This window comes from Thamnophis sirtalis, unplaced genomic scaffold (assembly GCF_051295495.1).
Source record: "Thamnophis sirtalis isolate CommonGarterSnake01/CBP01778 unplaced genomic scaffold, rThaSir2_p1.2 scaffold_4, whole genome shotgun sequence".
In the NCBI taxonomy this organism is placed as follows: domain Eukaryota; kingdom Metazoa; phylum Chordata; class Lepidosauria; order Squamata; family Natricidae; genus Thamnophis; species Thamnophis sirtalis.
In genome coordinates, this window is record NW_028261384.1 from 89,365,221 (window position 1) to 89,391,981 (window position 26,761).

The window sequence follows — 26,761 nt, forward strand, 5'->3', positions numbered from 1 at the left end:
ATCATGAAGGCTTGGAAAATTTATTCAAATACTGATGTGATGTGTTTCTACCTACAATAAACAGAAATTGAGCAATATGTCATGTATTGCTGTTCATCTGAGATTGTATTTATTTACTTTTAAGAACTGGTAAGGACCAGATGATTTTTTACTATGTCTTAATATATAAAACCATAGAACCCCAAAAAGGTGTACTTTATTTTTCACATGACTATAAATGAAATTACAGCAATCCAATCCATCTGGGAGAAAAAGTAAAAACTGGAAAAGTAAATTGCAGAGAAGATTAGGGGGGAGGGGCAGATGAAAAGTTAAACATTCTTCTGCTTCCCATTTGCTCTCTCAAATGCTTCAGTTCCTTGCATTTGCCTTATTTAACATACAATCAATAGTATTACATAAAATCATGATGAATGAATGACATCAGGGTATGACTGGAATAGTAGTGGAGAGTTACAAATAAATCATTGATGGCCATTTCACCTGAGCATTAAGGTATTTCTTATTCATTATACTAAAATAGTTTTACCAATTTCCAATGTTTATGAATTCTTGTCCAAAAAATATAGCCAAATGTCTTTTAGATATATGCAATTCATAGTGCAACTACTTTGCAATACAACAGTTAAATGAGAGGTATAAATGGTTGTAAATTTTTCAATAGTGAAATCAGTTTGTAAAGTGTCTATCTTCTGTATTACAATGTGGTATTTTTAGGAAGATTTTACATTTAAATAGAAGCAAACCTATAAAAAACCAAATGAGATAAAATAAATTAATACTTTATATAATCTAAGAGCAGTCAATTCACAGCTCAAATATATATTCTTTATTTTTTTAATTTTTAGATGATGTTTTAATCTTAGACTCCATACATCAATCTATTTTAAATGTTAGCATTCTACTTGTCACCAATTCATCTTTTTAAACATTAATGTAAAATAGAAGCTGATTGTATTTTGTTCTCTCAGGTTTAACATTGCATATAGCACATAGCCAGAATTGATCAAGTATTATCATTAGTCTCATTTGAATAGTTTTCTTGGTGCAACACTTTGTACAATCTACTCATATATCAATTGAAATTGGAAAACAAAATATGAAGCATCTGTCAAAAACAGTGTTACCCCACTGATGAAATGTTACATTTGAGCAAAGTGCATGCATCCTTCTCCATTCATCTCTCTATACAATCCCAAATCTTTTCTGGCAATTGGGAACCCACAGGGCTGGAGATGAAAAAGTAAGATAAACCAAAAAAAAAGTGTGCCCTACCAGTTGAAATCTATTTGTATGATTATCACTGGTTATCACAAACATAAAAGTTTATAAAGATCCATCTAAGTAAAGAATTTCTTCTCTTCCTAAAAGCTGTGCTTAAACTCCAATCTAGGTTTCATTTTTGCTTTGTGAAAGACCCATTTTGCCTTCATGTGTTCCTATTGTTTGCTTTTTGTTTACGGCGATGAGCTTCAATCTCTCGTTGGAAGACCAGCAGGCCTAGCTGGTCATGAGAAGCTTCATTCATAGCTTTAGACTGGATGCACATCTTGTATTGTTCTGGTGTCAGCTCATCTAAGCAATGCTTTTCATGCCAGAGGTGGAAAAGTCCCCTGACTGGTGTTCTGATAACCATGAGGTTGCTGTGAAGGTATTTACGGTACAGTTGTACATCTTCTCCTCCCCATCCTTTAATGTCAAGATCAAACCCTCCTAATGAGAAAAGAGAGAATGGCAGCATTTACAATAAATAGAAAGATGAAGTAGGCTTTGATTGGAAAAGAACTTCAGATTTGGGAAAGTCATTTTGCCTGGAGGCATTCATGAGTAGGCAAGCATAGATGAAATATGCACTACAATGTCACAACACAAGTTCCATCTCTTGCATACTTGTATGTTTTGTGGCAATAAAGTGGGAAAGGACAGAGCTTGTGTTATGCTGCCACAATGTATTTTTCACCACTTTGGCACCATTGTGGTTTGAATGCCTGTGTTCTGCCTGCTGCAATTATTTCAATGATTTAAAATCCAAGAACAGGCAGTTTTTGCTTTCCAAACACTCATTCAGCATCTATTCAAAGTTATAATAACACTGACAAACAAGCCTTCAAAGTTCAAATCAGCACATTATCCATGAGGTCACTTGAATGCAATTCAAGTGCTTGGCTATTGGCTTGCATTGATGGCTGCAAGGATTACAGTTCACTAATGATTGTTATTTGTGATCTTTGCAGTTGGCTTTTGACAAGCAAAGGCAATGGGGAAGTCAGCAGGAAGTTGTGAGTTATAGTCACATGACATCATGCTTAATGATTGTGCCACTTAGTGACTGAATCAGAAGTCCATATTGCCATTGGTGAGTGAAGGCTACCAGTATTAACAAAACCATCATGTTTTATCAGCCCCCAATATCACCCATATCTCTCTCTTTATTGTTTCAAGGTTAAAAGCAAATAAGGACATTATTTTGTTTTGAAATATATCTTTGTTGGTTTCTTAGTCCATGTGTACACATTTAGCAGAAGTTCACATTTCCTCACATTTTAGTCACACAAAAGAATTTCATGTTGTTGTTAATATACTATTTAGAACAAGTAATCAAAGTGGACTTGTTTTTTTGCCATACTGAAAAAATAATATTCTATTTTATTATCAATTTTTATTATGATGGTTTAAATAGAAGCCTCCCAACACAATTCAAAGAGGAAGCCCAGTATTTAATTCTACACATAATTAGGGTGGTGAGGATTCCCTTCGCTCAGAAATGGAAAAATAAATTGATACCAAGCGAAGGTAAAATAATAAGAAAGATTATGGACTGTGCCGAAATGGACAAATTAACAAAAGAAATCCAGGGAAAAGAAAAAACAGAATATTATCAGATATGGGAAAAATGGTATAGGTGGATTGAGGAAAGAAACAAGGATCAATGAAAGAAGGCAAAAAAGCCCAAAAATAGATGTTGAGAATTAACACACACACACACACACACACACACACACAAAAGAGAGTCTAAACTTATTAGAGGTAATCACCCAATATATCAGATAGATGAGTAAAATAAGAGGGTTAAAAATGGTGTAACTCAAATGAAATATATTAGAAGGGGAAATAGCATAACGAGAATTGTACTGATTTGAAACTGCTATTAGAAGGAACAGGAAGTTCCAATGTACTGTGTAAATGTAGTGTACATCTAAATTCTGTGTGTGTGTATTTTGTATATTTGTAAATAAAAAAAATTAAAAAATTAAACAAAAAGAAAGAAAGAAGAGCTCCAAGAAAATTTGCAACTTTTAAAAGGAAAAGTTTTGGACTTTTTCCTCATGAATATTAACAAGGTTGAGAAATCCTTGAGAAAAAGAGAAGTGTATAACTACTTGATAAACATTCCAGAAAAGAAAAAGATGTTGTTTCATGAAGACAAGAAATGACTTAAACCTAAAAAGTGAATTGGAATTATCATATTTTTCGGAGTATATGACACACTGGAGTATAAGACACACCAAGGTTTTGAAGAGGCAAATTTTAAAAAAGTAGGTATGTAGATAGATAGAGAGGCGGAGAAAGAGAGAATAATACAATAGGTAGGTAGGGAGAGAGTGTGAGTAGTTAGGTAGGTAGGTAGATAAAGGGATAGAGAGAGAAATAGAGAGAGAAAAAGAAATACAGTAGGTAGGTAGGGGGAGTGTGTGTGTGTGTGTGTTTGTGTGTAGGTAGGTAGGTAGGTAGGTAGGTAGGTAGGTAGGTAGGTCGAGGGATAGAGAGAGAAATAGAAAGAGTTAGAGAGAGAAATATAGTAGATAGATAAGGGGAGAGAGTAGATAGGTAGGTAGATGTTTTCAGGTGTATTTATACATGTGCTGGAGAAGGAATCTGCAGCACGTAAGACTTTGTTTCTGCTGGAACAGCACTTGATCAATGTAATTCTCATCAATCAGTTAAAGAGCTTTCCAAAAAGAAAAAAAAAGTTTTTGCATTCAGCAAACCTCCCCAAAACGGCCTGTTTTTCGTGAAAATGGGTCCGTTTTTTTGTCAAAAAAATTGCATGCATAGCCTTCTGGAAGCTATAGAGTGCTGCTGAGGGCTGGGGGCCTGTTTTTTTGTTCATTTCTGCCCTCCCCAGCCCCCAGGAGCTCTCTGAAAGCCTCCATAAGGCTATGCATGGCCATTTTGGTGAAGGGATGGGGCTTTGGGAGGCAAAAAATGCTGTATTCAGTGTATAAGATACACCCAGATTTTCAGCCTCTTTTTGAGGTGTGTATTATACTCAAAAAAATACAGTAGGCTGGATTTTCATCCGTGTGATATTTTTAATTGAGTCTTAATCTAAAATTTGAAAATGAATTTTCCTTAATATATAATGCTTAAGTATCAAGTTTGTAAAATATTATTGAAAGTGTGTGTGAAAATATCTATGTTAAGAGAAAGTTAAAGAAAAGATGTGTTAGTTTAAAAAAACCTAGAGCTTTAAAAAGGATGTATACAAGAAAAAATATGATTTTATGAGAGTAACTTGGAGAGAGCAATCTAAATTTAATGAGTTAATTGAAGTTAGTTGGAATTTTATTGGTCTGAAAATGAACTTTAAAGTATGCTAAGTGGAAGTTAAAAAAAGATGTATTAGAATGTTTTAATTTTAGAATTTTTATTAAAGAAAAACTTAGTGTTTAAAAATTGATGATTTTCCCTTTTAAAAAGGGGAAAATATTTTCCCCTTTAAGTTTAAAGAATCTGAAAGAATTTTAGTGAATTTTGTTAATATAAATGGTGATAATTTATAAAGATTATTAAATGCAAAAAGAAATATATATATATATATATATATATTATTTCACCAGCAAGGAAGATAAAGCAGTAACGGTTAAATTGATTGTTCTATTCAAAGAGGATAATATATTTATGTTTTTTATTTGAATATCACTTCTGATTTTGTGCTTATGATGAAAAAAATGAAACTTTCACTTTGTCAATTAAATAGATTTGTTGTTATAGGCTAGCTATATACTAATGTGCAAAAGTAAAAAGTTGAGGTTGAAACGTTGCTATCTTGTACTGTGCTAAAGAGTCAAAAGTCAACACCTTTTTCTTTCTTCCCAGTACTCCATATTTTATTTTCCCCTTTCTATCGTCTTAATTTTTTATTTTTATTTGTATTTTATACATTGATAAAACAATAAAAGTTATATGTAAAAGAAGCAGTGTCTTACCAATATTGATGTAATCAGAACGAAATTGACAAGTCATTCCATACCCAAAGTCTCTCCAAAATCCTGCCTCTTTTTTTATAACCTGGAAAAAACAAGATATGTTTTAGCTTCAATTAAATAATCCCTTTTGATTTAATTCTTATTTTTGGCCCAGTGCAAATCTGCAGTGGATTTCCTAATCAATGAGAGGCATATTCTTTAAGTTTTTACACTCCTTGTGTTGCCAGTAAAGATTTATAAAAATGAAAATTGCTTTATCTAGAGACATTTTCTCACTATTTTTCACAGTTTTTTCCTCTCTTACTGGAGAAATAATAAAGGGATTTTAGCATTGTAATGAATGTCAGTGGTTTTCTGGCATCCTTTTCTGCATTGCCACCATTAGATAAATATAGAGATCACTTTTTCTTCAGATGTTCCAGAATGTGATTTCTTTTTTAATTTCTTAAAAATTACACTGGCAATTAAAGCATACCTCTTCAGTATTACACCTATATTGTTTTGGAGGGAAATTCTGTCTAAGGAAGTGAGCTGCATTTGACAATTTGAAATAATACTCACTGGAGCTAAACTCAAGGCCATCTAACTGATCATTCTCAGACTTCAACTCTCAGAAATCTTTGCATCCTAACTAGTGCATATTGCATATCCTTTTTAGAATTTAGATGTGATGTAAAAAAGAAATAGCATAAAGCTTTAGAGTATTCAAATATAATCTAACATTATGTATTTATTTATCCCTGTATAAAGCTCCCTACCCAAAGTGACACTCTTTTTATTGTTACATTTCTAAGTTATATAAATAATAGAGATAGTAAATGAATAACTACAAATCTGTTAGATTTTATTTTCTTAGAACCATTTTCATTAAAATGAAAAAAGAATGAAGGGAAAAATAAAAAGCTTGCTTTTCTATAATTTAAAATAATAATAGTAGTATATCATACTATTTAATTTTTAAACAATGAGTTAAACCAGTAGTTCCCAAACTTTTTCAGTCCACTGCCCCTTGGTGCTACAAACTGATCCTCAGTGCCCCCCACCCAGTGGTGGAATTCAAATTTTTGTACTACCGGTTCTGTGGTTGTGGCTTGGTGGGCATGGCTGGTCATGTGACTGGGCAGTTTGTATGACAGAAGGAAGATAGTAACAGTAAAATTCAAAACTGTAACAATTAATTGCACATTTATTCAAAATCCAATTTAAAAACCTTTTTAGTTAATGTCAATTCAACAAAATTGTTGAACATGATCCAGTGATACCAGGTCTTCAAAGTCTGATAGTCATTTATCAAGAATCTTAATAACTAGTAACTTAGTAAACTCAGTAAAATTTAGTAACTATTTCACTGTTCTTTGTAGATGATAATTCCTGTGTAGATATTGAAAGAAGTAATCTCAGTAAGGTATTATCACAAAGCACAAAACTGCAACAGATATCATTAAGATATCTTTGTAATTAAGATTACACAAAAAGATGTTCTTGAAAGAAATCCAAAATGTAGAATAAACACTTTTGTCTTTTATCTAAAGTGGTCTATTTTGTGGGCATGGCTTGGCGGTCATGTGACCGGTGGGAGTGGCCAACTTGTAAAATGTGGTGAAATTCATTTAACAATGCTCTTGCTTAGCAACCAAAATTTTGGGCTCAATTGTGATTATAAGCTCTCTTTCTTTTTCTTTCTATCTTTCTTACTTCTTTCTTTCTTATATCTCTTTCCCTCTTTCTTTCCTTTCTTTTTCTTCCTTCTGTCCATTCTTTCTTTCTTGTGTGTCTCTCTTTCTTTTCTTCCTCTCTTCCTTCCTTCCTTTGTTCCTTATTTCTTTCTTGTCTGTTTCCCCCACTTACTTTCTTTCCTTCTTTCTCTTTCGCTCTCTCTCTCTTTGTCTCTCTTTTCTCTCTCTCCCCCTCTTCCTTCCTTTTATTCTCTCTTACTCTTTCTCTTCCCCCCTCCCCCCCCTCACAGACATACCTTCCAGTTGGCAAAGCTTCATTTTTCCTGCCACCTGCAGCTCTGGAGGAAGGATGAAGGGAAGCGAGCCCCAGGCCTCATCACTGCCTCCTTCCTCGAGAGCTTCCTCGAGAGCTGGGGACGGCCAGCCTCTCCCGTCACTGCCCCTTCACTCGCCTTTCACCCAGAGGATCTGCCAGTGGGGTGCTTGCCATTTCATCTCCCGAGAGAAGCTCGGGAGAGACATGCAAACGGCCGCAACTCGAGGCTCCTGAGGAGGATGCGGGACACCAGGGGTGGCAGTGGCGCCCTTTGCTGCTCTTCTGCTGCTCCCGGTAATGCAGGCTTCTTGAAGAGCATTAAGTTGCAGGCGCACCGATTCCAGCAGCTGCATTTTCCCTTGAAATTTGCTGTCCCGGCAATCCGAAGGGGACAATCTCCCAGCGGCATCTCAGGCGCTCCCACCCTTAGCCGTGAGGGAGTGAGGACGGCTGGGTGCAGTTTGTCACCTCCCAGCTCCCATCAGATCATCGAGGGGCCTCGCACACCTGTTCACTCACATGGCCTGCGTGTTTCCAGCAGAAATGGGAAGTGTGGGGATCTTAATGTAGTAGGGTGGGGGAAGCTGGAGCGGGAGGTTAAATAAACAAATTTGGCTTCGCTTCCTCGCGCTACAAGAGAGAAAGGTGCCTGAGACACTCCTAGGAGAATGTCCCCTTCAGATTGCTGGAACAGCAAGTTTCAAGGCAAAACCCACCTTCCTTGCGCGGCAAGAGAGAAAGTTGCCCAAGATGCTGCTGGGAAAATGTCCTCTTTGGGTTGTCCCCTTACCGTCCCTCTGCCGCTCCCCTTGCCTCTTTGTGCCCCCCTAAATCATCCCACCGCCCCCCAGGGGCCGGTACTGCCTATTTTGGGAACCACTGAGTTAAACCTATATTATATAAATATGGAAATAAAAGGTATACATGTATTACAGTATCATTTTAAAATAGAATAATAGAGACTCTGTTCAGACAAGTATTTTAAAAAACAATAAAATAATTGCATGACCAATAAAACATATACCAATTATTTATTTCTAATTAATGGTCCAAAGATTTTTAAAATGGTGCTATTAAGACAAGTCTTCTGCATAATCAACAAGAATGGGTGGCCATCACTAGGAAAAAAAAACCACCAGTCTCTGCTGCTTTTTGATTTAGAATTTAGATTATTTACCTTAAAGAGAAGCTAATAAGTGTATTTGCTGGCAGTAATCTTAAAATACTGGCAAGATCATATGGGCAAGCATTATTTAAAAAATATTGTATGTTTTTTTCTATATTCACATGTTACCCAGAATCCACTGTAGTTGGGTGGTCACTACATTTGAACAAATAAAAATAAACTTGCATAGAATTGAAGGGATGTGATGGTTCAGTGACTAAGACGCTAAACTCATTGATCAGAAGGTTGGCAGTTTAGCAGTTTGAATCCCTAGCGCGGCTTAATAGAGTGAGCTCCTGTTACTTGTCCCAGCTTCTGCCAACCTAACAGTTTGAAGCATGTAAAAAAGCAAGTAGAAAAATAGGAACCACCTTGGTGGGAAGGCAACAGTGTTCCCTGAGCCTTTGGCATTTAGTCATGCTGACCACATGACCACAGAGTCATGTTCGGCCAGCACTGGCTCTTCAGCTTTGAAATGGAGATGAGCACCGCCCTCTAGAGTCAGGAATGACTAGCACATATATCTAAGGGCAATCTTTACCTTATAGAATTGATATATTATGTCTGGATTATCAGCTGCCAGTAAACTTCTTTAAGCAGATCCATTTCCAAAAAATCTAAGTTTCCAAACCAGTGACGTGTGGTGAGGTTTATGGTTGGTGAGGCAGTCCTCTCCCCCGACACCCCGCTGACTAAAGCACTTTCTTTCACCCGCGGCAGAGCTCAGGCGGGCGAAAGAAAGTGCTTTAGTCAGTGGGGTGTTGCAGGAGAGGAGAGAATGCCTGAGCATTGCATTTATTAAAGAAAAAAAAAGGAAATTTGAAGGAAAAAAGGGAGCGTGGGGTGGGGGGCATCAGAAACGGAGAAAAGAGGAGGAAGAGTGAGTGCGACCCTGCAGTTTTAAACAGAATGACAGAGTTGAAGCCTCTAAAAAATGCGCCCTCTACTATAAAGAGGAGAACTGCGTGCCTCAACTACCTCAGGATTTTTTAGGCTTTTAAACCTTGCTTAACTCTGCTCGAGCCTCAAAAGTCAGACTAGATGAGGCATGTGGTTTTCATGCCTCATAGTAGAGGGCATTTTTAGAGGCTTTTTAGAGTCATTCAGAGTGTGGCAGCAGCTAGCTAGCCTAACCTCAGCACTCACCTTTTCCCATTTACATTTTTTTCTTTTTATGATTGACAGTGGTAAAGCTGTGCCTCCCCTGCCTCCCCTGATTGCACATCACTGTTCCAGACTGTCTTAAAAGCAGCCTTATGCATAATGTATTCAAAAGGTCTCTTTTCCAAGTACACGTATGTTTGAGATTCCAATCTCATTCCTTAAGTAAATTTGCAGTTACACTATTAACTCAGAATAAAAAAAGGCTCCAGCTAATACTGTTGAGTTTTAAAGAATTTTCAATCTGTGGATTTGGTTGAACAACCAATTACCTACCAGCTGTTGTTTTAAGGGTGGAATGGAATCACGATGTCCATATATTAGACTTGGGTTGTACTGGCTGAAAAGAACAGGATAGAATACTTTCTTTCCTAGAAATAAAAGTTGGAAAAATATGGTCATTTTCTGCTAAATCTGCTCTTGAATATTTTGAAGAAGGTAGATTTCAGAGTAATGAGTAGATGTAGAAACAAATTAAAGAGGGTTCTAGCTTTTGCAGCAGATCTCCCACATGCATATATACACAAAGTCCCACAGCCCCGCAGTCCTTAACATTAAATTTCCATCCATATTTAAGTGTTATTATGCCTTAGCTTGCTGTATTTCCAGAATGGATTTATGGGATTGGGATTTTCCTCAAAGGTGCTTTTTCAAAAGTTAACTGGATTGTTTTTTCCTTGAGGAAGAAGTAAACACTTCATTTCTCATCCAAGAAGCTTAATCAGTTGTGATGGTGGGGGGATGGAAAGATAGGTACTCACAATTGTGTCTGAATGGTGGTGGGATGGAAGTATTAGTTCTGACCGGATATTGGGGGCACGGGGAGGGGGGAGATGGAATGATTGTATTTCTTTCCAGTCATTGTTAGCACTCTCTGAGAGCTCTTGATGCCACTTGGGAGTTTATCTATGCCCTTAGGGTCACTTGAATTAAAGTGCAATTGATTGTGGAATCTTCTGGGAACTGCTACAAGGTTTGCAATGTAGACTGGAGATAAATGGTGTCTAATTCCTCCCCCTTTGTTGAGAGGGGACTGCTCAATGTTAACATAAATGGCCTCTTTTATTCCTCTTTGAAACCAATGATCCTCCTATCCAAAATGTGGATTTCACTATATTCAAAAGTGACCTTTAATGGACTGCTGAATTTTGTCCTTATGGGTTTGATCTCCTATGTTGTACCATGCGCTTGTGAAGTGGTTTTTTTCCTTCATCAATATAGAGATGGCACGTCTCACTGTATTGTATTGCATATATCACATCACACTCAATTTGTGTCAAGATTTTTCTATCCTTGGGGTAGACAAGCTTCTGCCTTAGTGCATTCTTGGGTTGAAAGTGTACATGTGAGTTGTACATGTGTGTTGAAAATTCCCCTGAGCTTTTCAGAAATTCCTGCAATGTATGGTTTGACAACATTGCTACATTTATCGTTCTATTGTAATGGAAGAGCTCCTGCTGGATTTTTTTCTGGATTTGGGCTTATTTTCTAATTTAGTTTTCAGACAGACCTAGGAAATGTTTCAAAGAAAAAAGGAAACATGGACTCAGTTGTTTGATTAAAAATAATGAAAATAATCTGAGGGGAACTTTCCAAATTGTATCTCAAAATTTGATGTTCATGGATTTCAGATCTTTGCCTATTTACCTGGATCAGCAGGTACAGATTTTTCTTTAACTGTTTCAGTGACTGAATCACTCAGAATGACTTCCATCCTCCCTCATTATTACAATGATTATCATATTTATAGGGAAGAATTCTTTCCATGATCATTACAGAAGATGGCTATATACATTGTCTATTTTTTGAAATGTATACAGGATAAATTAGCTGAGCTTTCAGATAATATTTACAGCTTTGCTAGAGGGAGCTAGCAGACTTCTGAAGGAACATATGTTTGAAGTATCTTCAATGTTAAAAAGAATAACAAACTGCTTGTGGTGCAAATTAAATTTCTGTCCATCATATCATGATTGAATGACTGTACCTGGTTGTGTGTTTAATCTACATGTGTTCAGGAATTCCGTTGTGAAATATATATCCACATCACAGAAAAAAAGGACAACATTGGTTCCTTTCCAAAATCTTGCTCCCACGTCCAGACCTTTCCCCCTGGAGAACACTTCATCCAGCTGAATAAATGTGTAATTTATGAAATTTGCTGATCTGTAAAGAAAAATTATATTTAAGTTTTATCTGCCTTTCACTAGTTATCATTTGTACACATTTTTATTTTATTTTAAGAAAAACAGAGTCTTAGTGATTAATACATTTATCATGACTGACTCTTACATGCAAAGAAAATTCTCCATCTAATGGCTTGGGCCTTCATTTAGCTCTATTGTATGCTGCCCAAAGTCACTTATTTATGAGACACGCAGCTATATAAATTGATTTAATAAATAAATACAATAAAAAGAAATGCTTTACCGTGATATATTAGCTGGTTTTTAATGCCACATTTTAATTTATAGCAAGCAACAAGCTCTGTTAGTTGCCAAAATTTTCTCTTGAATTGCCTCAGTAACATCCAGTTGAAGGAAAAAAATGATCAAATCAACTGGCTATTGAAATATGGGATTGGAGCCAGACTTCTTAGAGGAATCAAGTGAAATCTGTATAGGTTGTTTGTTCCTGTTGATTTCAATAGATCTAATCTAACAATGGTTTAGTGTGGACTCATGCCATTATTACTGGAAAAAGTAGATGGGCTTAAGAATTTATTGAAAAATCTGTTGTATAATCTGTGGTATAATGGAAGCTCTATAATACAGAGATAAATCAATAGGACAGCTTGCCACCTTGTGGCTGTTCCAAGACAAAGAAAAAAGAGATAATACCTTTTAAATTAAAAACATTAACTGGACAATGTATTTTGCTGAAAATAGATGAAGGGATATGGTTCTTTGCAGATTCTAATTAATGTTAGAGGAGAAAATAAAGCTAATTAAGATTTTATTCTTTTCAGTGCAGGATAAATTATCTGAATGATGATGGTTTGTCAGTAACAATTTTGAGAAGAATTTTGCTTCTAGCATTTCCAGTATTGTTTAAGGATATTTCTAAGCCCACACAGATTGTTCAGTAGTACTTTTCTGTTCAGAGGTGATTAAAATTACAAGGCAAAATTTTCAGCCAAACAACAATAGGACTTTCAGATTATTCTGAGATTTGCCACTTCGTTTTTAAAAATGTTAACCATTAATGAGAAGAGTAGAATCAGGAAATCCATCTTTTCATTTTCTTTTGGTACTAAATTAAAAATGACATTAAGTCAAATATTTTTCTCACTTGGATATGTTTTCTAGGATTCCTTTGACTTTGCTCATTTGTTCACTTCCAAAGTACACTACAGTCAAGTGAATTCGTCCATCTTGCCGCATAGCCACCTCTCTAAAATAAATATCAAGTGAAGGATAAGCATATTTTCTTAAAACTTTAATTTGGAACTCCTTATATATTCACACTGCACCTTACCTTCATTCATTGACTTATCTTTATCTGTACCCACAAATCAGATATATAAGGCATTTTGAGGTTGACTGTTCTGATCCCATAATGATTTATTAGCAACCTGGAACACCTATTCTCACCAAAATATTCCAACATTGATACTGCTAAATTCAAACTTATAGCAATTTTGTGTGGGCGCCTTTGAATCTATGTTAAATCCTGGCAAGTGCCTAAACAAGGTCCTGCAGTTTCTTGGCAAGATTTCAGAAGTGGTTTGCTATTGCCAGCTTCTAAGGGCTGAAAGAGAGTGGCTTTGTGCTGAAGGAAGGACAAAATTCAGAATCTCCTGGTTTCTATTCCGCTGCTTTAACCACTGCACCATATTGGCTCTCTATAAAATGTGGTCGAACCTAAAAATCAATGTTTTAACTTTAATTTTCTTGGTCAGATTTTTTTCAGCAACACACACCATCTATTTGTTTAAACATTTCATGAAATATTAATAGGGCTTTTAAAATCTCACAGTGAATCTGTCTGCATAGATCACTGAGTAGCTGCAGACCACTATTTTCAGCATTTGAACTGTGATTTACTCTGATATTTACTTTTTTCCTTGCAAATCTGCTCCTGTATGCCTGCAGTCTTAATGCAAATTGTTAAACAGATTCTTGAAGTCTGCTCCGCAAATGGAGAAAGCCAGTATAGTGGAAGCCCAATGGTGAGAGGCCAAACCTACTTCTCCCTTTAATTTTTAAACCATAATTAGACCTATGTGCTCCATTTTCACATACTGTATTAAACTGTGGTGTATTTAGATATAATTCAAAAAGGCACCAGCGACTGGGTTGGCACATTGTACTAAGCCATATATCATGGCAACCAAATTACAATGAGCCGAGGTCATATACATGTTAAGGCAAACCAAACAAATCACATTACATGAATCAGACCAAGAACTGGCTAACAGCACTTTGGAATGCACAGGGTCTCTCCTTGAAGGTTTATTTATTTCTTATTTCCAATTAGACACTGCCTAGTTTCAATTAACTCTGGGAGGCAGAGAACATAAACAATAGAATAACACAACATAAGAAATATACAATTCGGAAAAAAGCGTATCGATACAGAGAATGTTTTACACTAAGATTAAGTCCAAAATGTTAACCAATAATGTAGTTTGCTACAAGAAAAAAAATATTGGTTAATTACGCACTATCATGTTGTTGTCTACTCTTACCTACATCAGATAAATATATCACATTAATATTCTTTTTTAATCTAATATTACAAAATAAATCTTTGAAACACAAATTCTAGGTACACTGCCCTACAACTTCTCATCTGCCATAAAAGTGTACAGCAGCAATGATACCAACCTGAAATTGTGCATAAATTGCTTAAACTTGCTGACCCTTTTTGCCAGTGGCACAATGACATTAATAAGAGTGTGGGCCATGTTGAGATTTTCATTTGCAACATTCATGATGGGGCCAAATGGTCTGAACAGAACAATGCGCTTGAATTCATGTTCTTTGTCTCCTTTGAATATCAACTCATATAGTGTGCCTTTATCTCTTTCAGTCCGGCGAATGCCTGTTAGAAAAGAGAAGGCAATCATTAACTAGAATTTATAAAGAGGTAAAAATATTTTTATATATAATTCTCCTGATTTTATTTCTGTAATTTTAGCAGTAGGCATTTATAATTTTTTATTTTGTGAATTCCTTAGAAAAATAAGAAATTCAAGATATTTGGAAATCATGTATTACTACAAATTATCTACTGCTCTCAGTGGCTTATTAGAAAATGTAATACTAGCAAAATGTTATGAACACTCTTTTGAGGACAGAAATACATGCAGCCACATTATCTTCATCTAAGATATCCCACCCACAATTTCTTCATTTATTTTTAAGTGATTTCCCAGAAAACACACCTTCTATGAAATCAGAGATGGAGTATATTCGATGATTAATGCTACTGTTACTCTTTGGCCTATTTAAAATCTCCAGCCCTGACTCAATAGCTTCTGCCAATTCATTCCTCTTGTCCTTGCGCACAGGCTTCTCCTCAGGATGACGTAAAAGTCCCATCTCAAGCTGATAAATTTTTTGTTGGGTGAAGCTCTCAAAGGGCAGTGCAGCATATTCGGTTGGTAGCTTGATGCCAGTATGTATTTCTGCTTTGTCAATCTGGGAATGGAGGAATTGCAGCAGGGCTTTCTGGGACTTGTCAGAGTTTCCTAGGTCTTGTCTAACCCCCCGTTTGTCAGTATCTTGACATTGCATATTCTTCAGTGGTTCACTCCTTTCCTGAAGCTTATTTTTCAGCTCAGCAATTTGCCTTTTCAGGCTATTTATATGGTGCCAATAATATTCTTCTCCTTTTTGTAGGATTGCCTGATATTCCTCTTTTCCTGTTGGGCTGTCAACTCTGAGGAATGCAGATAGCTGATGGTTACCCCTTGGAGTGCAAGTCAACATGTAGAACACAGATGCTGCACAGCAGAGGAACACAAGTATAACTACTATTCGAGACAGCCATTTTATTATCCCACGACGAACCATCATCTGCTAAGCAGCTGGTGACACCCACATTCCTGTAACAGACTGAAATTTTCTGCCAACTGTTTAGAAGTCAGTTCAGAAGTTATACACACTGATAGAACAGTTTTTTGACTGATTAATTTCAATATAACATGCATACAATATGTGACAACTGGATAATATTGCAAGGTCATTTATCAGTACTAAAACCTTCATTGAAAGACCAATGTTGGCATTCGAAGGATATCTGTTGATCCTGGATAAAAATTGATAGTTGCCCACAGCAGAGAGAATGATCTGGAAGCCAAGCAAAGATGTATTGGATTAATTCCCATGTGAAGACGCTTCATCTTCAGAAGAAGCAATCATTGAATGGTGTGATTGATTCACATCTATTTGCCTACAACATACAGATCTGACAATCAAGAGATTCTTATTTACCTAGATTTTAAGATAACTGACTTCATATCTAAAGGACTACTGGAGGAATTCAGTCTCCTAGTTTCTAGCTTGATACCTTGAGTACAACAACGAACTGGCTGTCCAGTTTACAATTAATAATAATAACAGTGAGGATATCCTTTCCTTCTTTAAATAAAACCCACTGATGTACTTATAAAAGAACAATTGGCTTCTGTGTTTTATTTTTTATTTTCCACTCCTCCTAGGCTCTTATCTACTGTAGTTTTTAAGTAAAACCCTTGCATGTAGCTCCATGACATGACAGTTGTGCTAAAACTGATTTCCCACCTTTGTCTTATTTTGGTTTGTTATTCATCTTAGAAAAGTAATGAAAACCATTGTTTTAACACTCAAAATCATGCCTTGAATAATGAGTATTCTGAATTCAGTCTATGAAATCTCTACTTAAAAGGGCCTTTTAAGGCATTTGGAAGGAGAAAGTGCTCTAATTCAGCTGAGGTCACTTTCATGTTATCCTCTCCAATTTTTCAGCTTTTTGCATGCTAATTATCATGTTTTTTAATGAATAGTGACCTGCCCCTTTTATCTGTCTTAGCAATAATCTCTTTCTATATTTTCTAGGAATATTTGGAACATTTTTTTGTATGAGTATACATTTTATGCATTTTTTTTCAAAAATGTGTGATCTGTTTCAATGTCTTGAATAAGACATATCAAAATACTGTATATTTCTTATAAAATAAAATACTAATTTTTTTGCAACAGTTAGAAAGAACCTTTTCACTTTTCTCCATCCTCTATAAGTGCCAATAGCATGCTAACTTTTCATGCTTTATATACAGTATCAACCATATGCCCTTGCTTTTAGTATCCCTAGAGTGCAATAGCTGCTGGTTGTATCTATTTATTGAACAATGTCAACATGACTGCGACATACATCTGTATCTACGTACTTCATTTTGCAAATTATGCAATTGATACCACTGATAAAACCAGGGTACCTATGAAAGGAGTCCTACAAGTATAAACTAAACTCTAAACTGTACCTCACCAATTTATTTGATACAGTATTTGTTTTTGAAAGCAAAAATTAAAAAAAAGCAAAATGGCTAACAAATTTCTCAAACATAAACTGCCAAAAGTTACCAAAAAAACTATACCTTCATATATATTCAAGTTCTAATTCAGATTACCTTTCCTTTCCAGACATTTTCTGATTTCAATCTCAATCAGGTGATTATTAAAGACACATGCAACATCATCAAGTGCTTCTCAAGTTTTGTGAATATTTTCACAATTCATCTTCTATTAGTTGATGATACTGATGTATTGTAGATTATATATTTCATTTTAAATACCCATATACTGACTTTTATCCAAAGTTTCTTTCTTTTTTTCATTTACTGCAGCACTTTTATTTTCCTTTCACAATGAAGTGTTGGGCATTACAATTCTCAACTTTTGGATGACTTACAAATTTTGGTTTTCTACTGTCATATTAAAACATTAAGGCAACATATAAAAATGTTACATAAATTAAAACTGATGATTAAATTTACAGGTATCAGTTCCAACATTGGAGCAACTCAAGTTGAAAAATGTTTTGCCCAGTGATGTCTCGCTGGGACAAAGGTGAGCAAGGAAAGAAAAACAGGTTCATAAGGCTTGGACACAATACATTTCCAATCCTGTTGGGAGCAGTGGCAAGACAAAAATGGCCATCCTTTTCACAACCTCTTGCCAGCCTCAACAATAAAGATCTAGAATTCTTAGTGCTTTGTGTAGTGAAGTGTGGTCTTTTGCTACCCTGTACAGATCTATGCTGAGCCAGTGATGTGCGGTGAGGTTTATGGCTGGTGAGGCACTGACTATTTTTTTTAGACTTGTGGACTTCAACTCCCAGAATTCCACAGCCAGGCATGCTCAGTTCTCATTTAAAGTGACAGCATTTGTTTTTCTCCTTTGCAAAATAAATTTCCTTCTTTTTCTTTTTCTTCTCTCTTCCCCCCTCCATCCTCCCTTTCTCCCTCCCCCGTCAAACACACACACATAGGCAGAAGTTGGATTGAACTATCTTTCCTACCCCCTTCCCTCTCTCACTAAAACAAGCTCTCTCTCAAACAAACAAACAAACAAACACACACACACACACACACACACACAAAGTTGGATTGGAGAGAGTCAGGGAGACCACAGGAGGAAGCAGAAAGCAAGTCAAAGAGTCATACTGGAGCATACACTTTCCCCCAGTCCCGGAAGGATCCAGCCCAGCTTCACTGATTACAGGTTTGAAAAGATGTGGTTCTGCCTGCAATCAAACTACATTTGAGGAGGGAGAGCACTTCCCTCCAGCCTTTGCCTAAAGCCCCGCACCAGGAGGATGAAGTTTGAATTCCTCCCCCTCCCTCCGACCCACACGTACCTTTTCCAGCTGTTTCAGAGAGGATTTCAACTCTGCTCTTCCCTGTCATCATGAAAATCAAAAAAAAGATGTAAAAGGAAAAAGGCAAGAGCTGAGGTCAGGCTGAGCTAGTTGCTGCCAGAGTCACCGTGGATGACTCTGCTTAACTGTTTAAATATGCCTCTAAAAAAGCATTCTCTGCAGGAGGCGGCAGGAGAATGACGTTCCTCATCTACTTCAGGAATTTTTAGGCTTTTAATCCTTGCTTAACTCTATAAAAGATGCCATTGCTCTGAATCATATTGGATTTTAAATTGACCCATCAGACCTTCGACATCGATGCAATAAACCAACTTGTCTTCCTGGACAAAGTAAGGAACGAACTTTTCATGATGTCTGAACTATGAAGATGACACTCCTGGCAACAATAAATTCCTGCTTTTCAGTCTTTATCCAAGTAACTCAGCGGCATCTTTGGGAAGATTGAAGTCTCTTACCAAATCATTCATCTCCTCCTGAAAAAACAATTTTGGTCTTGTATCATCTTCAAAGTCAGAACTTGGTTCGTCATCTGGTTCAGGTATGACTTCGCCTTCATTGGAGCTAGGTATCTCTTCCAAGGTAGCAGGGAGCTTGGGTATTGGTATATCTGTGCTATGGGGGATGGAACGAATTGCTGAGTGAAGATTGGGGTATGAAATGGAATGCTTCCATTTGGAATTAAACCCTTTTACATCACATGAACAAAACTAACAGTCATCAGTATGACTGTTACCATAGGAATCCCATAACGGAAAGATTTTTCTTACCCTTGAACCAGTTTCGGAGGTCCTCAACACATCGTTTGCACACTTTATGAGGTGCCCAATTGATCTCCAATTTTTAGTCCAAAGTATGCAAAGTATACTTTTTTCACAACGTCTGTAATATTCTGCTGTTGCTTCAACACTGTATATTCACCGCAGATGAAACAGAAACTGTCTGGCAAATTACACTTTTGCGGAGCCATAACATAACGGTTGAAGAATGACAAGCTAACATGAATTGCGATGAAAAAATGTGAACAGCCTACAACAGTGGTAGTCAACCTGGTCCCTACCGCCCACTAGTGGGCGTTCCAGCTTTCATGGTGGGCGGTAGGGATTTTGTCCGATACTGAAGCACTTTCCTTTTTTTAATTTAATTGATTTTTAAAAAAAATTTCATAGCATTATTTAAAAATTTTCATTAGGTTTTCATAAAATCACCATTACTGTGGAACCGGTGGGTGGTTAGAAAATTTTACTACTAACAGAGATACAAAAGTGGGCGGTAGGCATAAAAAGGTTGACTACCCCTGCCTATAACCAAGAACCTGATGATGATTCATGCACAAGTGTGGCATGCAGGAGACAGCAGCTCTGTGACTGTACACGAGACATCAAAGTGCTGGCCATGCCCCCTGCACTGACCGGAGATGCTGCTATCTGCCCTGTGTCTCCCTCCCACTGGATTTTCAGGAAAGATTAATCCTTTCTACCATTAGAAGCACAGACTTAAAACTTGCTTAGTTTATTTATATATTGCTGACCATCATATTTACAGTGCTATATTTTTTTACATAACTCAGACAAACCCTTTAAGGTTTTTTTTGCATTTTATATCTTAAATGCACTTGCACTTATGTGATTCCTATAGTTTGTTTAATATATATATATATATATATATATATATATATATATATATATATATATATATATATATATATATATATATATATATATATATACACACACATACATATATATATATATATATATATACATACATATATATATATATATACATATATACATATATATACATATATACATACATACATACATACACATACACACACACACACGAAATATATGAATATTTTGCATCTAAATGTAAAAAATTATTCCTTAGGAAAATGTTGTAGATTACACATAAAAATATAAGAGAGGTTCCAAGAGGCAACAAGAAAAACTATAGATAATTAAGAGAAGAAACCCACTAATGGGGAATGGAGAGAAGTTAAGAATTCAAGGATATTTTGCAACAATGTATTCAGACTTTCTCTTAAGATTGACTATTACTGTACAATTGAACTTAAAAGGGAGATAAAGGATACAACTGAGAATTAGTCTGTTTGGTATTTAAAAAGACATGGTACAAGAATGATAGTGACATAGATGAGACTTACCCATGAAACTGGTTTATGTTTTAATAGTTAAAAGGGACACCCAAATAATGATGATTTGGATTATGGATTTCAATTCAGAAGACTGACTTGGATAACTTTCTGGATTTGGATTTATAAAAGAGATGTATTATACTTATGAAAGAGTTCTTATGAAAAGATAAAGAGAGAATGAAAAGAAATAAACATCTGACATTACTTAAAAGGAATAAACATCAATACATGTTTTTTTCTTAAATAAGTTTAAATGATGATGAAGGACAGAAAAGAAATGCTTTATTTAAGATATTTTATTGTATTTTTAGACAAAATGATAAGTTACTGTGCAAAGGAAAGAAAGGAATATGACATTGATTTACTTATTTAAGATTAATATACACAACGTACACTGTACATTTACTGTATTCATCTTGATTAAGTACAAAGTAATTTTGATATATTTGTTATATATCTTATATTTTCCCTGTCCCCCTTTTTTCTGCACTTTTCATTTTTTATATTTTTCTCTTGTATTAGTTTTTATCTTTGTATTTTAAAACTTTAATAAAATTATATTTAAAAAAGAAAACCATTGAAAAATCAAGGAGGGACAGTGCACAGCCTCCATCTCGAGTCTGCTAAAAGTCATTCAACAGGAGTAATCAATGCTGTCTCAGTGCTATAAAAAGGTATAAATCCTGACTGAAAAGGTTCAGATAACTTGTTTTTTCGAAGGTCCGCTGTAGTTGTAAGGCATTTATATCTCAACAATCTTCCTTAAAAAGACAAGGTTGGAAACTGGATCAAAACTGTCCAGATTCATTGTGATGACCTCTTAAGGAAGGGAAAGACAACCACCTCCTTCCACAAGACCTCCTCCTGCTGAGAAGCATTCACAAAAACATGGACTCAACCACTTGCCCTCTGCTAGGATATCCTAAGGCATAAAAAGGAACAAGGATTTAAGATCCAGTTGGGCAAGCTCAAAGCTCCGAGGACCCTGTCCATTTCATCAGGATCAACAGATCTGAACTCTCCCCAGGTAACTGGGCATGACTATGCCTCAGGTAACTTACACAGAATCTGTACAGCATTCTAAATCTAAGCAAGTGTAACCAACTTTATCCAACTACATTAGAATAGAATAATTGTCACAGCAACCCTACAGGATTTCTGGCTTTTCTTTGGTCTAGGCCAGTGGTTCTCAACATGGAGCCCACACCTCACAGGGAGGCAATTTGATTTTTAATGGGGGCAATTTGCACCTTCTTTAAACCAAGATAATGGCCTTTTATGCTTCCTCTGCGTGAATAGAGTAAAGTAAGAATTATACTGTATGTTACAGGTGGGGTGGGGATAAGGATTTTAGAAATGCTTAGGTGGGGCATGGCCAAAAAAAGGTTGGGAACTACTGGTCTGTCATTGACTCACATGTTAACATCACACTGTCTCTCATTTGTTTTTCTAATATTTCAGATATTTTAATAATTGTTAGATTTGTTTTATCTCACTTTTTCATTCAGAAACCTTAGGTCAGTGATGGCTAACCTTTTTCTAAAAGTGTGCCAAAACTGTGAGTGGGCATGCTATTGCGCGTGCATGCTCACTCCCCTGCACATATGCATGCAACCCCCCCGTGCATGCGCATGCATCCCTCTGCATGGGGGGGGGGGAGAGCGATAAACAGGACCAACTTCCAGTTGACCCATTGGGCCTGTTTTTCGCCCTCCCCAGGCTTCCGGAAAGCCTCAGGAGCTTGGGGAGGGCGAAAAACAGGCTTAATGTGTCAACTGGAAGTAGGGCCTGTTTTTCGTTCAGGAATGAACTTCCAGTTTGCCTGTTGGGTCTGTTTTCTTCTCCCCAGGCTCCAGAGACTTTCCGGAAGCATAGGGAGGGTGAAAACAGCCTCCCCTGGCTCTCCAGAAGGCGCACGCTGGAGCTGAGGGCTACCGTGTGGCAAATATGATTCAGCGTGCCACCTGTGGCATGTGTGCCATATGTTTGCCATCATGGCCTTATGTGGTATAGATAGCACCCCTTCTTTTTCCTTTTCCCCACAAAAAAAATCCTGTGAAGTAGGTTGGATCCAGAGAAAGTGGCTGCCCCAAAATTTCTCCGTGTACATATGTGGTTAAAAGTGAACTAGAATTTGGTGCTAATCCAACTTCTGAATTATATATAGATTACAATCAAGGATTGAATACAAATTGTGTAAAACACTGTTAAATTCTTATGAGAACTTATACTATCCATAGTGTTAAGCTGAATCAGTCTGTAATAGTTAAGAAATATATTATTTAACCAAGTCAAGTGCAGTTGCATTTTTGTTAAAATCAAGCATATATACCTTAATCATTCTCTGTGAAAGCTAGACATTCTATATAAAACCTCAACATATATTTTAGCCCATTACTCATATATTTTAGCTATATGCTCACCACACCCAGATTTTTCCCCTTACATCAAACAAGCAATAAAATGAAGAAAACTCATTTTTATTCTGCAAAATAAGAGATAACATAGTTATTTAAATATGTTTCTCTCATAACTATAAAATCAATCATATTATAAGCAGCTGAAATGCAAAAAATTATGTAGATAATTATGGAAACTGGAGGTGGTATAATGAGCCAATTCTAACATTATGTAAGTCATGCATTATATTCTCAATACTACTGGAAACAGCTATGCATACTTAATAAAAATGCACTTGATGGAAATGTGCATATTGGATGAAAATTGAAAATATTTGTTATTATTGATTATCTTCTTAAGTCTTAAAATCCCATTCACCAAAAATGTATGATCAATTTGCGTTCGGTTTTAAAAATCTACACAATTTGAAGTCTTTTCTGTACTGTAGACAATAACATATTAAGTTTTAATGAAACTGTTCCAAAATCACTGGATTCAAGAAATCCAGTTCTGAATAAGCGTGCATATTTCCCCTGAAAGTACCTTTAATTGAAATACAGATTTTAAAAAAATATTTAGTTGATTTTAACTTAATGATATTTTAAAAAAGATAACAAATACTCCTCAGTTACAAGTTATTATCTTTTCTGTGTTGGAAATTTTGGCATAGTTTTAATTAGGAAGTCAAAAAGGAAAAATGTTAGAAATGTTCATCTTTTGTAATATTTGTTAATAAAATATATACCAGCACACATGCAAAATACTAAATTTTCTAGAAGAATTAAAATTAACTTTTAAAATTCTAAGTTACTTACATAATTGCAAGCAGGTACCATGAATACAATCATCTGTATTGCCCCATGCTATTTTCCAGAATTCACAAATAGTGGCTTTGTTCCATGTTGTTCCAAAATAAGAATAATTTATTATCTTCCATAAGTCACTCTGGAAATCATGGAAATCTTTCTCTTTTTAAACCACACTAAAGACAACTTCTTACCTCTGTACTATTTGAGCACTGCTAAACTGTCACTAGGTTGCAAAGTGTCATACCTGTTAAGGCATAGGACTGTTAGTGATCTGAATCTGCAATAAAAAAAAGCCTATTTCCAATTTAGAACAGGGAAAACAGGAAAAAGAAAAAAAAAGCTTCATGGAATGAAATGGTCAAAAGGAACATTATCACATAAACCTGCTACTGATGGAGAGAAGGGGGAGCAGAATCCCACAAGTTTCAAATGCCCAAGGCAAGTTTCAAAGGAAATGAGAAGGGGGAGGGAAAGGTATTTCTCTGTACTGTCAAAGAGTTCAGTGTGCAAATCAGAACAGGGAATTGAGTTGTTAAACTGTCCAGCCCTGGCTGAAGGTATCTTTCCAATATGAATTTGACATATTCTTTCCACTGACTGGAAGGAAGCTTGCTCCCTCCTCCTTGCTTTTACTTTTCGCAGATTAATGATGCTCTTTTCAGCAGTAGCTCTAGAAATTTCTGAATTTCTAGGCATGAATCTCAGGGCAATCAGCAGTATCTTCCACTTATGTTCTCAGAAATAAATCTTACTGATCTAAGAGAAACTAAGTGATACAGAAATTTGCTTTTTACACTGTAAAAAAGTGCTTAGTAAATTTTCAAATTACAATAAGAAAAAGGGCTCCCAAATATATTTTCTTCCAAATAAAATGGACGTCAAACACCTTATGTAAAATTAGGCAAAACAAAGTACATTGATAATTTATTTATTTCAAAACTACAGTCATTTATTTCTGAGGTATTATACCATAGTTATCTCCAAATAGTGTCTAGATTAGAACAACACATTGTGGCCAACTGGCCAGAGAGAGTTGTCCCGTTCCGTCCAAATATATATTAGCAGTCAATAACAGGAAGCAAAGGAAATTGAGGCAAGACAATTTAACCAGATAATCAGTAATTACTGATACTTGTTGGGATGAAATCCATGACTGGAACATATTGAAACTGTTAAAAAAAACAGACCCCATAAAAGAGGAGGTGGAGTTGCACTATATATAAAAACCATTATATTCAGTGTTGGATTCCTACTGGTTTGGCCAAACCAGTAGTGGTTTGGCGGCCTGGGTCGCTGGAACTGGCAATGACCCAGCCTGCCACACCTCCAAACTGGATCTCTCCTTTTTGACTTCTGCAAATGCACAGAGTAATTTTTATTGCACTGTGCATGCGCAGACAACCACATATGTGGTGCACCCACAAGCAAACTGGCAGTAGCAACTGATGGAACCCACTCCTGACTATACTGCTATAGAAATGCACGAAGCCAAAGACGAAAACCTCCTACAATGCATATATGTCAATATAAGAGAAAAAAAGAATGGCATTGCCGTAGGTGTATACTAAAGGTCACCCAACTAAGCAGGAAAAACAGGTGTATTGTTTGCTAATCAATTAACAAATATATGCAGGAGACACACTACAATAATGGGGGCCCTCAATTACCCTGACATCAAGTGGAAGACTAATTCTGCACCAAGTGAGAAATTGAATAGGTTCCTGACCAACCTAGCTGACCAGTTTGTTGTCCAAAAGGTAAAAGAGGGAACTAGAGGGATAGTCATACTGGATTTAATTCTCATGAACAGAGAAGAAGTAATAGAGGGAATTGAAATTGCAGGAAACTTGGGTGAGAGTGATCATATCATATCAGAATTCAATATAATGCAAACACAAGCAATGGAACATAATAATATCCAGGGTGGATTTGATTTAAATCAAATCAATTTAAATCACGATTTAAATCATGATTTAAATCACTAGTAAAAAGGCTTGATTTAAATCAACTCGATTTAAATCATAATTTTTAAAAGAGCAACAGTCATCTCTGTCCCGCAGCAGCTCCTCCTCTGGCCCACTGTTGACTCACCGACAGTCCCAATATTGCATAATATACAGCCTCATGCTACATAACTAAGCTCCATTTCATGATGAATAAACTAAATTATTAATGTATCTTAAATAGAAAACTATCTTTATTAAAATAAATTTGATAAAAATAAAAAAATCTGATTTAAATAAAAAAAATCTAATTTTTAATTTAAAAAATATCAATTTTTATCCACCCTGATAATATCAGAGTCTTAACTTTTCAAAGAACTGATTTTAAACTCAGACAGAGTTTGGAAAAGGTTCCTTGGATGAAAATCCTAAAGGGGAAAACAACTCAAGAAGCTTGGAAACTATGAAAAATATAATCATATGATTTTAAATCATATCTTTTCCAATAAGAAATAATATTTCAGAATGACTCCACCGCATTTATACAGAAAAGTCCAAGGTTGCTGGTAAATCAGTTATATTTATGCTGGAGCTGCACTAAAATTAAAATTCTTTATTTATAAAAGCTTATTTAAATAAGTGTTTCTACAGTGTCCAACAATTGTTCTACTTAAGAAATAGGTTATTGTGTATTAACATGTATTAATTTAACTTTGAGATTTACACTTTTTAGATTTTCATATTATTTTGAAGTTTATCTCTATCACATGGAAATGACATCTGGACAAAAAATGCTTAAAAGATTTGATATCCAGGACTGGAAACATAACCTGGGCTTCAACTATTGAGTTTGGTATTTGGAATTCAATTATTCCATGATTTATAGAACTGATTTACCAGCAATTTAGGAATCAGTAATTTATCAATACAAATAAGCTATGGGTGGTTGTAATGAATTATGGCTTCCATTCACTGAATATTCATAGTGCAACCTTATATGTGTTTGTGAATATATATCTTTTTTGTTTCTTCTTTAGCATATTTGTCTTCTTTTATAA

General features: G+C 35.7%; 1 protein-coding gene across 1 annotated transcript; it reads right to left on the reverse strand.

Moving 5' to 3' along the window:
* Nucleotides 1-853: 853 nt before the first annotated feature.
* CSGALNACT1 (chondroitin sulfate N-acetylgalactosaminyltransferase 1) lies at nt 854-15,816 on the reverse strand. Its single transcript, XM_014066875.2, has 7 exons — nt 14,918-15,816; nt 14,358-14,574; nt 12,820-12,921; nt 11,516-11,694; nt 9,805-9,899; nt 5,211-5,292; nt 854-1,713 (listed from the first exon to the last, which is right to left on the reverse strand). Exons 1-7 carry the CDS (start codon nt 15,549-15,551, stop codon nt 1,430-1,432), a joined length of 1,593 nt encoding a protein of 530 aa, XP_013922350.2. The 5' UTR covers nt 15,552-15,816; the 3' UTR covers nt 854-1,429.
* Nucleotides 15,817-26,761: the final 10,945 nt, after the last annotated feature.